Raw genomic sequence first — 15,263 nt, 5'->3', positions numbered from 1 at the left:
CCTTTAATCCCAAATGAATTGGAGCCTATTCCATGAAGAATACCATTATGGGTAAAAACACGGCTGGCTTCTCTTCTGTTGTAGGGTAGATATGCTAAACTAGTGCACGGGCCTTTGCACATGACGTGTGCCACCGCAGAGATGGTTTCTAGCTACAGTTCTTAAATAAATGGATTTCATTTAATTGCAGATAACTCCTGTTCTCGCAGAGATTACACAGCTAGTTACAAAATAGGTATTTCACAGGCGGATGGAGTTCATGAAGTTACAGAATATAGGGCTAGAAGGCAGCTCAGGAGGTCTTCTAATCTGCCTGGAGCTTCAGAGCATGGATGAATTGTATTTAAGTCGCTCCTGATGAGTGTTTGTTTAATGTGCGCAAAAAAAAAAAAAGCTTGCTTGGCTTGCTAGTCTGTTCCAGCACCACGTCTCCTTGCTCCCCCGCTGCATTTGAATTTAGATCTCGTTCTTCAAACCTTTATCTGTAGTTTGTTACTGCTATTTCCCATTCCTCAAATGTACAGTTAACTATTCCTCCCTGAAAAAGTAATACATCCGTGTTGAATTACATCCTGATGCTGGAATTCTACTTTTCTAATTTGTTGAGACAATTTTGAATGATAATTATTCTTCAGTGTTCACCCTCTCTTGATCTGCAGAAAGTGGTAATATCATGCGATTGTTTTTTTAGTTTCCATTTCCAAAATGTTTATTTAGGAGCTGGACTCTGAAGAGTATTTCATGCTTTGACAATTTCTGAATGAAAGCTTTTCCCTTTAAATGTAAAATCTTTCTTTTCAAATGGCTTCAAATCCGATGTAGTCATACCGCTCCCTTGCCCTGCCCCGGAAAGCCTCTCTCCAGGTAGTGGATGGTGTGATGCCTGTCCAGCTGGTGAGCAGGATCTAGGCAGTAGCTGCCGTAGTCTATCAGAGACACTGTTTGCACAACAAGTCCCTTTTTGTGTGCTTCATCTGTTAAACAAGTGGGAAAATATTCCTGTTGGGAAACATCCCACAGGTAGACAAGCATTGATCTATACGTATGCTGAGGTTAATTTGCTAAAATGTTAAAACCCATCAATCTAGTTAAAAGCAGATGTATGCAGTCATCATCTCGCTAGGTAAGAAGTAAAATGATGCTGCTACCTCAGAAACCTTCCTCATCTTACTGGTTTCTGATCATAACCTGGAATTTAGTTTTTGTATGTTAAAAAAATGCTGTGCATGTACTAGTTTAGGTTTTTATAACATTTGGGGGTCTTGGTACCCTTTTTTTTTTCTTTTTTGGTATTCATTTGACAGTTTTCTGTGCATATTTCTCTAGAAAGATTCCATTTTATCGCCTCTGGTTTGCTATGCAAATTTTCCAGCTGCATATTAAATATGTTTTAAGGTGGTAACAGTGATGTTCAGTGATTGAGAAGACTTGACTTTCCCAAAATTAGTCGTCTTTCTTTAATCTTTTTTTTTTTAATAGAAGACTTCTCCATGTACCTTTACTAGTTTTCAGAAAGAATATTTTAATTCAACAGTTTTCTTTAAGGTGTAATTTCCTTTTGTTCCAGGATACGTTTCAAGAAAAACAGCTTATTTGTGGAACTGTACTATAGAATTAAAAAATCATTGGAACTTCTGCTGTGAAGCATCAATCTGTACATTTTCTCTCTCTTCTGGTGGCAATGGCAGGTCATGAAGGATGTAGTTTTGTTATTTTGGAGCAGAATCAAAATTTTGGAAAAACATTAATTTAGAAGGCCAATGAGTTTACTAACTAGTTTGCAGTAGCAAATTCTTTTGAATTTAGAAATTACTTTTGTATTTGAACAGTATGCATTAAGAGAAGAAATACGTTGGTTAGAGACAGAAGTGTATTAGGACCCTTCCCTTTATACTCCTGAAAATTAAAGATTGATGAAAATTTACCAGAATTATTAGCAAGAATTAGAGTTTAACTGGGTGATTTTGGAAAACAGTCTCTTGTTTTTTTTCAGGATTGAGGGAGTGTATAGATAGCTGAGGAAACAGAAGTGGCCACTTTAGTCTTGTCTTTGATAGTTTCTGTGTGGAAATTTTGTTGCTGAATTTCTCTCCTTTTTGTGGCCAGCTTAGGCCATTGAGGAGGTCGTAACGGTCGTTCAGCACGCGAAGGGAATAGCCCTATAGTCCTACAGCGGGGCTCACCCATATTCTTTGCTCACTTAACAGCAAGCAGTAGGTGACAAAACATGTGCATGGTACTTGATCAGGAAATTTAAGGTCAGTGTGAGCTGTCTTGCCTGTCTGAGACACCGCAGTGCTGAGTGAGAACAATCTTGGGTTTTGCTTCAAGTTGCTAGCACAGCAGTCGTCCTGGCTTACAGATGAGGCTTTCCATTACTCCACGCTTACCAGAGACCTATTTTGTCTATTCGAGAGCTTCTCTGGCGAGCGGTGCTGATTAGTTCGACTTGCATTTGGGGGGCACACCATTGCACGTGTCGTGTGAGCCCGCATGTTGCAGGAGAAGCATGATTAGGTAGTACCGTAGCACATGAATGACTTTAGGTGGCAACGGGCTCATGCCTGGTGGACTTTGGTGAGCTAGGGGGAGCAAGTCGGGTAAATTCATCTGCACAGAACGAGGGAGGTGATAGAGGCCTAGGAGAAACTTCAAAATGCGGTAGTAGAGATTGTATCCAGCCTTTACAATTGATCGTATGTACATGGTTTTTTGTCTGATGCTCTGCTTGGACTAACAGCTCTATTTATTAATGCTTCCTAAAAAGGGATTAACACTGCTTTGCCACCATGGGTTTTTTTTTCCTCTGTTAAGGGGCCACTGTGATTTTTAAGATTTAAGTTGATTTTAAGAAAGGTTAAAGCACAAGAAAAAGAGGTACTATCTAGAATAGCATTTTAATTTGGTTATTTTAGAAGAAGGTTCATTATGCTCATAGCTCGGAACCTTCAAAATCGTTGGTAGTTAGCTGTGCAGAACTTGAGTTCCTTCTTTTCTTATTTAGTTAGAGCTCAGCTTGAGCTTCACATTTAAAATAAGATTGCAAAACCAGAAACTTTCTGGTGTGATTGTAAGGCTGAAAGGAAAGCCCTTCAAGAAACTGAGAGAAGGACTGAGCATAATTAATTTTTCTCTCATTTGAAGCAGTACAGATGGTGGAATTGAAAAATAGATTCTTTCAAGCAACACCCTGAAGGCCACAAAATTGTTCTCTTTCTGTCTTAATGAGAGAGAGTAGGCAAGAGCTGCTAACCACTGAAAAGGTATTTGAGGAAACAGTCATTCTGTAAAGTTTACAGTAAGTAATGCTTCTTCGTTAATATCCACATAGTTATTCAAAGGTTTCTAATCCTTTTGCCTTTAAAAATTAACCCACAGACAACGTGCATCCCAAGCTAACTTTTTTCTTTGTGAATTTACCATGTTGGAGGATGCTTGTGCGAAAGGATGAATTCAGTCAGAGTTTTAGGCCTCTGTGGTAGCATGTTTTGCTGTTCTTATATCTGAAGATGAGGAGGGATAGTCTGTCCGGTTGGCTTTCAGTTCCTCTCATCACTTGTGTTTGTAGAAGGCAATCCATGCACAGCATCTGTTTCAGTTTCCTTTTCAACTTGCATGTAATGCCTCTTATGTATGTGTAGCTTCTTAGTTTTCCTCATCATTTTACACCTGTTAGCTTAAAAATTTTTTTGGATGATTTCCCTTTTACGGGGATTTAACTTACATGTTTGAAGCAAAAATCCTTGAGTGTCAGAACTTAGCTGTGTACTTTGCAGATGCTGAGCAGCAAATAGTCAAGATGCTTTTTAAGTTGGGATAAAGTTTTAAAAAACTTCAAGGCAAAAGAATTGTTGCTTATATTGTTCTCCCAAGATCACTATGCAGAAGAAAAGCTTTTAGAAACCTAAGCAGGATTAATCCCTGAACGATCCTGTAAGTTACGGCTCACCTTAACATTTGGAGGTTGAGCCAGCACAGGATATTAGAGCTTTGAGGTTGGTAGAGTTTCTGAATTGTCCTGCAAAGACGTACTTAGATAATTCGGTCTGGCGGCTGTGAAAGCCTCTGTTGTTGCTGTATAGAATCATCTTCCGCTGGGATTGTCTCAAGCTATACAGCAGATGGTAGCTGGTGACCTAGGGTGTTACGATACAGAAAGCATGAAAGTGTCCAAGTAGGCTCAAAATTCATCAAGCCAACAGCTATCAATCCACAACCAGCTATGCCTAAAAATGGATGCTTTAGGGAAGGATAGGAAAAGAGAGTAAGCATTTGAAGATACATCTACTGAATACTCTCTAAGCCTTCAGTAGTTTGTAATCTAGGGACATTCTGCACCAGATATAGTTTTAATATGCTGTGTAGTATATGCTCTTCCAGCAACTTGTCCAGTCTCTCCTTTTAACTTGTTGTCACCCATAGCATTCCCATGGCTCAAGAGCTTTAAGTATGTATTGTGTAAAGAGTCGTCATCTTTTGCTTATCGTTGATCAACCGGGGTGCCCTTTGCAGACCCTTTTCCAGTTCTGTTACCTTCCTTGGGAACTGGAGGGAGCAGAGCCGCTCTCACATGTAAGGTGTGGCTACGCCATGTCTTCATATAGCAGCTCTGAAACATGCTGTGCTTTATTTTCTGCCCCTTTCCTAACAATTCTTTACATTTAATTCACTTTTTGGATACTGCTGGGCACTGCCGGCCTTCCTGATACCTGTGATTTGTACAATGCCCGTGCAATAGCTGGGATGCCACCTCCATCCTACCACCCCTTTCTTGGGAAGCAGAGGACACAAAGCCATGTACAGGTAACATTCCAGAAAACTAACCAAGTGCTCCAGTAGCCTGACATATGGTTTGATTGATTGATTGACAAGTGTATATCCGATGCATTTTAAAGTGAAAATGTTTTTCTTCTCTGTTGACAAAAGAGTGGGAGATGCTCGTGGCTGGGGACTCTGTGAGGGCCCTGCTGCACACGTGAAACACTGTGTAAACAGCCAGCCATTTACATTTTTGTTTGCCTGGTAACGTTAAGAGGGATAGAGGAGTGGGCTGAGCTGCCAAGTTGTCTTTGAAGTTTAATTGTCTGTTTGGTAACGGAACACATAATCTTCCATTACAAATCTTATTTTATGTGGTAATTGGCTCATTTGCTCTCTGGTTATCAATTTAACTTCTCTACCACAAACATCTGCACTTGCATTGTGTTAATTGGTGTGAATGCTAAACATTGGCATAGTTAAACTGTAAAAGTGCATTTTAAAAGCATTTTTTAATTCATTAACTGGAAAGGGAATGATAATAAACTGCGCACTTCTCATGTTATCCCTTTGTAAACAGCTTGGCATTTTCTCCACAAGAAAGAAAAGCAAAATCACTTTGAAGAAATATTGTGTTTCAAATTCTTAATGTCCTAAATCAAAAATATTTGAGAGCAGGTAAAGGGATATTTAGTTCAACTTGCACTTTTGTGATAAATCTCATGATTTGCTATTAATGCATGTTTGTGGACGTTGTCCCAAGTTAGAGTGATATCAGTCGCTAGAGGCATTCGAGTAATTATCCAAATGTCTTTGCTACAAATTAAACATTAGGAGTGAGAAAACAGGAATAATCCCAGAACTCTGTATTCCGCTAATTCTCTGTGTCAGATGTTGTGGGCATCCGTCATACCAGCACTTTCATTACAGCGACCCTCCCTCCTCCTCAGCCTCCATCCCTCTCTCAACACGTGTTCCTTTTATGTTAGTGATAGCCCATTCCAAACTTCTTCTTAGCCCCTTTTCCTTCTTCTGAGAGTTAATTTTGCTTTTAAAACCTGCTAACGCCTTATCTGAAAGGTGAATGCTGAGGGAAGTTTTAACCACTGTCAAGGGATATGAAGCAGGAAATCAGTGGAGCACCACTGGAGATGTGTAGCCACCAAGGGTTTGTGGTGTCCTCCTGTAATCCCCAGTCGATGCCCGATGGGTATGTTGAGGAGTAGCAACCCGTCCTTTCCAGTGCCTCTCTTAACTGAGGGAAGGTCGGCTTTGTCTCTTCTGTGATAATTACGCTTATTGTCTCCTGAATAAAAGGAATATACTAAACCCTAATTCAAAAGCATCCTAAATATGTAGTTAACATTTTTTGGCAGTAGCTCCTTGAACCTGAACTAGCTAATTTTTGTATTAGGAGCCTCTTGTGATCTTAATGAACTTCTGTTGTATATCTCTTCTGTGGTCCTGGAGCCTTCTGGCATAGCTACTAGGTAGAGCAGGCGTTGCAATACTGTGGGCTTTGCAGATATTCTGACACGATCGGATCCATTTCTTTACACAAGTTTTGCGCTTTTGGCAGTGAATGTTGCTGGCTTGTGTAATTAGGATTCCTGTGATAAATTTAATACATAGCCAAGGAATTAAAGATAAGCCTGTAAAGAACATGATGAAAAGAGGAGCCTTGTACTTGGTGGGAAAGCTAACTTTTCATGTTTCTAATTTTTGTGTGTTTCCTTTCTGCAACTATATAAGCACTTTAAAAATGGAGAGAGACCGATTGTAAGGAAATCAGACCACAAACTATTGATAAAACAGATTCGGGGACAAGCTTACCGCTGATTACAAATAGCTATAGATGAGAAAGTAGCGATCTATCACGGGCCTCTCTGAGATCCATGCGACACATCTAGGAAGGGGCAAAAGCAGTAGTAGGACGGAGTTGAGCGAGATGCTTGCTCTAGAGATAACACTGTATCTATGTCATTTTTCAAGGTGCTCGCGAGCCTCATCTGAAATTGCACACAAATAACCAAAACTCTGCGTGCTGCGAAGATGAATTCAAACTAGAAAAGATACGGAGGGTCTATGAGGATGGTGCGGGCGGTTTGTCGTGCCAGCGGGGCCAAAGCAAACGTGACTTGTTGTGCCTGGGGTCTAGGGTGGGAACGGAGCAGTGTGGCTCCCTGTAAAGACCTGGGGACGAATGCCAGGAGCATTAAAATAAAAGGCAGCGTTGCCGTAAGAAATAAGTAGCCACAAATTGGTCGCAAATAAATTTAGAAATCACGTTTTGTATGTCAAAGGAGTGATGTTGCGGTTAGTACAGCCATCTGATACAAATACTAAGTACAAAAATATCTACAGGCTTTTAAGATGGAGATTAGGGGAAATTTATGGAAATTATTACATGAAATGGTTGTCTGAAATCACAGGCAGCTGGACTGGCTGAGTCCAGATTTTGGCTCCCATGTGAAAGGTAAATAGGTATCTATATTAATTTCTGGTATAGATCTGCGTTAAGTGTCCAAGAGTTACTCCACCTTCTTGCTCTGTAAAGAAATACTACCAGATTTTAATGTTCAGTTATTTCATGTATAATCCGAAGCTCTAGGTTTTCTGTAGGTGGGCTGTTGTTTCTGGGTGCCTGTTTTTTATAAATAAATGAATAAATAAAATCTGTGGCCGACCTTTATGTGAAGGAAAATGGATTATTTCAGTGGAAGGAGTGTAACGTGGTCTGGTATTCTGTAATGCCTCGCGTCAAATAAATCCCACGGAGAAGTCGGGGCTGTAAAACGTTTGCCCGGCGCTGCAGCCCTTGCTTATTGACTTTCTTTGGTAAATGTTAAAGGGCGAAAGGGCGCTTATGACTTTCCTGGAACTCGACCCATCAGGTCTGCCCGTGCGAGGAAGCAGATTGCCCGTATGGCGGTGAGCGTACTGAAAACAAACAAACAGGGGACCGTTCTTTGTAATGGATGGTGCTTGAATGAGACGTTCCCGTGCGCGGCTCCTCTTCCTGCCGCTAAGCGGAAGAAGCTCGGCAGCCTGGGGTGCAGCTGGATGCTCAGTGACACAGTTTTCCGTGGAAATATTTTAAGTATGTAGATATTGGCTTTGGATACTACGGGGATTCTATTACCAGAAAATCCTGCATGTTTGAATTTTTACGGATTTTGAATATCTTTATTGTAATTAATCTTGTTTGGAGTAAATAATGACATTTAAAAAGGTAGCCAAGACCTGGAGGTAGCAGCTCTGGTGTGCATAATTAGCTAGAGTTTGTGCCCTGATATGATTATAGAGACATCGTGTATTGAAACAGTCCAAAAACGTTTCCCCTTGCAGATCTTTGTAATAGCAATTTGGGTTTGGGTTTCTCACTGTCTTTGGCCTCCCGTGGGTCCGTTTGCTGTGCTTTCCAGAGCCAGACTATTTCTCTTGATTTAAATTTTTTTGCTTTATGCTTTTTCCATCTTGCTTTGGTTTCTGTTTTTCACATGTTCCCAAGAGGTCGCGCTGGATTTTTTTTTTCCCCCAACATGATGCAAAAGAATCGTGAACAAATGTGTCTTCTGTTTGGCTTGGCTCTTCTTGTTCATTAAAACGTGCCGTTCGGACTTGCAGAGGAGCCCGAGTTGGGTGCACGCTTCTCCCACCGCGATGGGAGAAGTTTCTGAGCGCAAGCGCAGCCGCCGTGGCGTTGTGGGTGCTAACGCTGTGTTTTCTCTCTCCTCCGTTCCAAGTTCCTCCTGAGTTTCTGAAGCAGCCCACAAATATATATGCGCACGAATCCATGGACATCGTGTTTGAGTGCGAGGTGACAGGAAAACCTACTCCGACGGTGAAATGGGTCAAGAACGGAGACGTGGTGATCCCGAGCGACTACTTCAAAATCGTTGTAAGTACCCCGTCGGTCTTGCACTTTGTAAGCTCCTGACCTGTGGCTTAATCCTCTTGCTCGTTTGCGTAGCAGCTCGGCTTTTCTGTAGGACCAGCTTCCTGGTTTTGCAGCTTGGGGCCTGGAAGGATTAAATGGTTTCTGGAATGCTCTAATGCTCCGTAATTGAGTCATCGCATTGAAACGCTAAGGCATGTTGCTTATAGTGTGTGTCTCTGTTTCTTTACACTTGGATTTTCCATCAGAGAGAGGGGAACACGCACACAGTGACGAAAGGCAATTTGTTGCTTGAACCTGTTAAAAAGTTCACCATTAAATCTGGTTGTGTGTGTTTTCTGCCGTCGTCTGTGATGGATGAAAATTACAATTTCAAACACGGATTTAAATTGAAATGTAATGGAGTTGTGTATCATGAATTTTGGCATGCCACTGCTGCTACTGTGAACCTTTAGATGTAGTGGAAGTCATTACTGAGACACAGTTTGGACTTACTGATGGTATAATTGGGTACACCTGAGGCTACAGGATTGAACAGCGGGTTATTTGGTTATTTTCAGGGCTTAAAATATCAAAATGGCTATGTGAATCTTATGACTTGTGATGCTAAAAATGATAGTTCTATTAGTAAGAACTTGTGCTGATTTTTGGTACAGCGCAATTTGAGGATTCAATGTAGAAAGAGATGACATCTGACAGGAACTCTGAGTATGCTTGTGTGTCTTACTGTTCCGAAATTTCTCCTGTCATAGTAAAGTGCTGTAATAACCTGTTGTTTTTGCGATTGCAGCCCATGTTTTCAAGTGTTGCGTTTAACCTTTATTCCTCAGAGAGAACATAATCTGCAAGTTCTGGGTCTGGTGAAATCGGATGAAGGATTCTATCAGTGCATTGCGGAAAATGATGTTGGAAACGCACAGGCTGGAGCCCAGCTCATAATACTTGACCTTGGTAAGATAAACAGTGACAGTATAGTGCCGGAAGATGGGGAGGAACAGTTTCAAGGGACCTTTTGCACCTCGTGTTGCATCTATAACTCAGCTAGGCTGGGATGGTTTTTCTTAAAGCATCTGAGCGGCTCAGTGTCATCTTCTTACTGCGCATTTAGAGTTACTTGGAGAAATTAATGAGTTCTGCGGGATTCACCTTGTATTTTGGAAAATACTTGGGAAATACTTAGTGCAGTAATAAACCAGAGCCAGAGATCTGAAATATTATTGCATACCAAGATTTTAAAAAATAGTGAGACACCTGAGCTGATATGATCACTGTGTTTGCAAAACTGAAAAATGAGTACTTGTACGAATGAACTATTTCATGCTAAAATCATTGCAGTGTCAGAAACTTTTTTCTGCTTTCATTGTAAAAAGTAGTAAGCTCTATCACTTCTGCAAACTGCAGATGCTAGAAAAACATTTTTTTGAGTTAGACTTGCAGTCTAAGACAAATATTTGGTATTGAACTGCAGTCAGTGGAATCACAGTGCTCACCTTCTCGCTACTGAAACGTGCAGTGTCCTGCACCACATATTTGGGATATTAGAAGAGAATTGTTGTTGTGGTAAAAGAACTACTTTGATCCAGAAAAAAGGTAGTAAAAACATCTGTGCTTAAGGCATCAGCTTGTTTTGCTCTTAGAAGTCACAAGGCTCTTGAAAATAGTTACGTATGACTGGAAGCATGACGTAGTTTCATGCTTGGCATTTTAGCAGATGCCAAGCAGCTAGACCTGATTTTGGTGTTCCAGGTACAGAGAATAAACAGTTACAGATGTGCCATAAAGCGGTATACCTTCTATTTCTTTTCTGGTTGTTTTGAAGAGTAGTTGTGCACTTTTAACTTCTTCTGAATTCTGCTTTGGATACGGGTATGTTCATTGCTGGCTGAAGAGATGCATGTACTTCACGCAGCCGTGGCTGCAATGAAAGGTGCCCTCTACTGGGTTCAGGAGCTTTAATGCTCCGAAGCCGTGGGATTTCAACCTCAGACTGGTGTTAGGCGTCTGGATCCAGTACTGGCCTACTGTCCTCATGTTGCCAGAAAAATGATGAGAAGTAATTTTATTTCTGCTGTGTGCATGAATCACCTGAGTAGTTTCCAAATCTTTTACGCAGAAGCATTATCCCGTATTTTCCACTTTTGAAAAATATTGAGTGATTAATGTACTTGAGTTTTGAAGCCATGCCCTGCCCAAGTTTGTACTTTCACCCAATTCCCAGTAGCGGTACATAAATTATTATTATTGTTATTATTTTAGCTCCTGTGGTCTCACTCTTTTCCGTCCCCTGTTGTTCGCCCGGTGGTTTCTCCTTCCTGTTCTGCTCTGGCAACCTGTCCAGTTGTACGAAAGGACTTTGCCTTGTAACGCTGTCCTTTTTCTTTTGCATGCTGCCAAAGGATTACGGATGCAGTGTTGGAGGAGTCTAATATCGGGTGTAAAATCACACCCACGAAGTAATATCGTTCTGTTACATGGCCTGCAGTGTTTTTAACAATACACTCCCTGTGTAACACTGATACATACTTAGTTGTTGTTCTTTTCCAACAGTAGAGATGATTACATGGTACATCACTGGAAGTACACTTTATTTTTTTGTTATTAAGTAGTGGCATAACAAGTAGTGCAGTAGGCATGAATGTGCTGTGCCTTAGTGCAGATTTATAAAAAGTGGTATAATATATATACTCAAAGAAAATGCCAATATTTGCTATCTTATGTTAATACAATAGCACAATAAATAAATGGTGAAGAGGGAAGCTATGTGAAGGTATCGTATACAATATTCTTTCCTGAAAGTAAAATATCAGATGTATATTTTCTTCAGTCTTAGACGGTAGCGTAATTTTTAAATCTAACAGGCATAAAGTAGATAAGTGATAATCTGCTACAACAAAAATCTTTCTGTACCTGGACATTGATTTCTAACTCTTCAAGGATCAATATTTTGGTGTTCCACCTTGTCCTCTGCCCAAAGAGAATTGCACTGTGCAGGAAAGCCTTGCATGCATGTGAGTGGGTGTGTATTGTGGACGCTTATATATTAAGTTCAATATAATTATTGATCAGACGTAAGTTTCTTTTGGGTTGATCTTTTGTGTATTTGCAATGATTTTTGGAAAGCGTGCAATGTTTGTGGATGTTATTTGCGGAAGGTATTGACTGGCTAAAAAAGATAGGGTAATTTAAAGGCTATTAAGGTGTCTATTTTATTTGCAGCTTCCCTGATGACTTAACTGCTTAGAAAAAAAGACTGCAGTAGGAACTGGATTGGCTGTACAATCTCCAACTTTTCCATTTTCTGCAATATGTAAAAGAGAATTGTGGCATGGAGAATTTTAGGGTGACTGTAGTTGAGGAGGTTGAAGGGGGAGACGAAGCAGGACTCGGGTAAATGATCTGGGTAAATACTCTTTTACGAATATCCCTTGCACTTTGGGTGCAGCATTCTGCAAGAGAGTTAAAAAGTAGCCTTTCCTCTTGATGTTGAGTACCTTGGGAGCTGCAGTGGAGGGCAGGACAGACTTTTAGGGAGAATTTGAAGAACTACTTAGGAGGGAGCTAAGTTCTTCCTCTTCACTTGCCCTCTGCCAGCCTTTGACAGTCCTGATGCTCCTGTCTTGGTCTTGTGGACTGAGTAGATAAACTGTCTTTGCTTATTTCCTTCAAATACCACCATGGAGATCCTTCTGCATATCACAATGAGAAGTAAGAAACTTGGTCTTTGTAAGTCTTTCCCAAGTCTAAGTACTTGGGAATGACAGTCTCAAGAACCTCGGAATTCGACTCCTTTTACACAAAAACAGCTTTTTCTCTTTTACTTACAATTATATCCTGTTTGGTCAGCGTTTGACCTCAATTTTACAGCATATGGATCAGATACAATAATATGCTCGCTAGTTCTGGCAAAGCTATTCTCTGCTATCATTTGTACAGCATTATTTTGCATGAACTTTTGTTCGTGAAAACCTCAGCAATGTATACGTTTGGCTTTTCTTGGTAGAGGTTAAGTGGTAGTGACAAGACTGAAAAATTCAGCCAGGACCTGTAACCTGGCCTTTTTCAGTGTATCTGGCATTGCTTCGAATCACCATTTGGGGACTGCAAAAGAACAGGTGGTAGTAAGTGAAAGGAGGTGCCTTTGGGGGAGGAAGGCAGATGGTTCCCTGTCACCCCTATGTGATGATAGGCATTTGACAAGTAATCAGGCAGCAAAATAGGAGTGATTACCGAGTGTGCTGTACAGAAAAATCATACACTGTAAACAAATATGCCACAATGTTCAGAGAACACTTTCAAAACATCGTTCGAGATGCACTGTGTCACCTTTAAAATTTTTAAGTAAATGTAAGTTTACTAAGTGATTTTTGTACTTGCAGGCTGCAAAAGGTAACGTTTAGAGCCGTGGTCGTGAGCTGTATAGGGGTGAGATCTTGAAGCGAGTGAACGAAATGATGCTGGTTTCCAGTAACGTGCCCCATCAAGATTTTTTGTAGCGGACCTATCCATTTCTTTAAATTATCAAGAAAAATAGTTCATATCTAAGAATGGATACCCTGTATGTGAATTAATATTGCCAAGAGCACTGTGCAGCATGAGTAAGGAGCAGGAGGAATTAGGAGTCTGTGTGTTGTTGCAGAGCTGTGAGGCCGTTGAGATTATGGAGACGTGCTGAGATAGCTCACGCGATGAGAGTGCTCCAAAGGTTGGAGACAGGCTCTTCAGGAAGGACAGAGCAGGGAAGCAAGGAAGAGAGTTGTGCTGTCCGCAAAGGAGTGGTTTGAATGCAAGTAGCTTTGCCTTGGGGTGGGTGACAAGCCAGCCCAGAGCTTGTGTAATGTTCAGAGGATGGAAAGATGGCATAGTGGAGCACCCGCTACAAACCACCTAATCAAAGGGAGCACCATTTTTCAAACAACTGGGGGAAGCCTCAAGATTGCTGTCTCTCGCACTCATGGTTTATTTTTAACCATCTGGTAGGTGCTGGAAAGGCAGTTTGTGGTGTGGCGAATAATGAACCGACGAGTGGAGCTGCTATTCATGAACAAAACAAAAGAACCTGTCAGAGATACAAAGGTCAAGGCAGCCTTGGCAGCAGTGGTCATAAGATGCTTGGATTTAGGCCCCTAAAAGAGGTGAGAAGGAACAAAGCAGAATTACAGGAGAGGAGGTTTTGGCTCGATGTGGGAGACTGTGATGGGCAACAGGAGAACTTCGATCTCAAAGGACGGCCTCCTCGAAGTACAAGAATCCGTTCCAGTGCATGGAAAGTTGAACAATATACGGAAAACGAGGGTCACCTAGTGGAGCTCAGACCCAGAAAGGAAGTACGTAGAAGTTAGAAGCAGAGGCAGAAGAGTGGGGGACTGATCATTCTGGGGCCAGAATACCTCCATACAATAGCACAGGCTGGGTGCTGCCTGACTAAAAGGCAGCTTTGCAGGAAAGGACAGGCCCAAGGAAGTGATAATTTTCCTCTGTTTGGTACTTGTAAGACCATATCAGGACGATCTCGTCCAGTTTTAAACTTCTTGTACAAGAAAGGCAAATTACATCCTGGAGCACTATTAGAGAGCCACCAAGATGATTAAGGGGGCTGGAGCGCCTAATCTGCTGAGGCACTGAGAGGAATAGGCTGGTTCAGCCTTAAGAATGGAAACCTAAGAGGGCATCTTACTGCTCCACAGGCTAATGGGAGTAGATGGAGCCAACCTTCTCTCAGAGGTGGACCTTGAAAGGATGACATGAAATGGGCAGAAGTTGGAAAAAGGGAAGTTCAAATTAGATTTGAGGAAACAATTTCATTGGGAGGATAGCTAACAGTTAAAACAGGTTGCCCAGGGAGGCTGTGAAATGTCTCTTCTTGGAGATATTTGAGACACACTAGGACAAGGCCCTGAGCAAAGTCGGCCCTGGTTTGTGCGGGCAGGTGGAAGAGATGACCTCCAGAGGTGCCTTCCAACTGGTATTTTACTGTGATTCAGAAAAAAACGTCCATCTGAGAGGTGTGAATGGACCTTATTTACCTCTTTGAAGTTTGCAATCTTAAGTCAAATTATGATGATTTGAAATACATACTACCCTGCTGATCTCCTTACGAGAAATGTAAATGCCTGTTACTGGATACACAGTTTGATATTGCAAACCAAATTTGATTAAAGTATAGCACCACTTCTATTATACTGTGTGATATTAATTTCCTCCACTGAATTGCCTTATGGGAATCCTGATTCTGAGAGAGTATTAAAGACATCATTTATTGACCTAAAATTTGTGCTCTGCCTGTGTAATCAAATCGAGTCTGGGCCCCATTGCTGCGTGAATAATTTTATCTTACGTTGATGCTTCAGTGCTAGAGTTTGGCAATGAGCTATGTCAGGTCTGATGACAGTGAAATGAAGTGTGCTGGCATTCTGGAAAGTTTTCCAGAGTCAGCATATTTTGGCTACAACTGAGCCAAAAATAAGGTATTTTTATATTGCAAGTGGAATTTTTGGCTTTTGCTATATGAGACTATGGAGACACATACAATGCGATATAGCTGATTTCAGTTCAGTTCATGACTTTGTAGTGATGCTGGAGGCTGACTGAAATGTGTTAGGTGGCACTT

At 41.2% G+C, this 15,263-nt stretch overlaps 1 protein-coding gene across 9 annotated transcripts in view; it reads left to right on the top strand.

Moving 5' to 3' along the window:
- Positions 1-15,263, top strand: part of NEO1 (neogenin 1) — a 194,574-nt gene that overhangs the window by 112,616 nt on the left and 66,695 nt on the right. For all 9 annotated transcript variants that reach the window (XM_062583518.1, XM_062583517.1, XM_062583520.1 and 6 more), the window contains exons 6-7: positions 8,505-8,659; positions 9,487-9,607. In XM_062583518.1, coding sequence (XP_062439502.1) covers positions 8,505-8,659; positions 9,487-9,607 — 276 coding nt within the window. The remainder of the gene's footprint in view (positions 1-8,504; positions 8,660-9,486; positions 9,608-15,263) is intronic.

The sequence above is a fragment of the Rhea pennata genome, chromosome 10 (assembly GCF_028389875.1).
Source record: "Rhea pennata isolate bPtePen1 chromosome 10, bPtePen1.pri, whole genome shotgun sequence".
In the NCBI taxonomy this organism is placed as follows: Eukaryota; Metazoa; Chordata; class Aves; order Rheiformes; family Rheidae; genus Rhea; species Rhea pennata.
The sequence above is the reverse complement of the archived record's forward strand: the minus strand, read 5'-3'. Positions and strand labels throughout refer to the sequence as shown.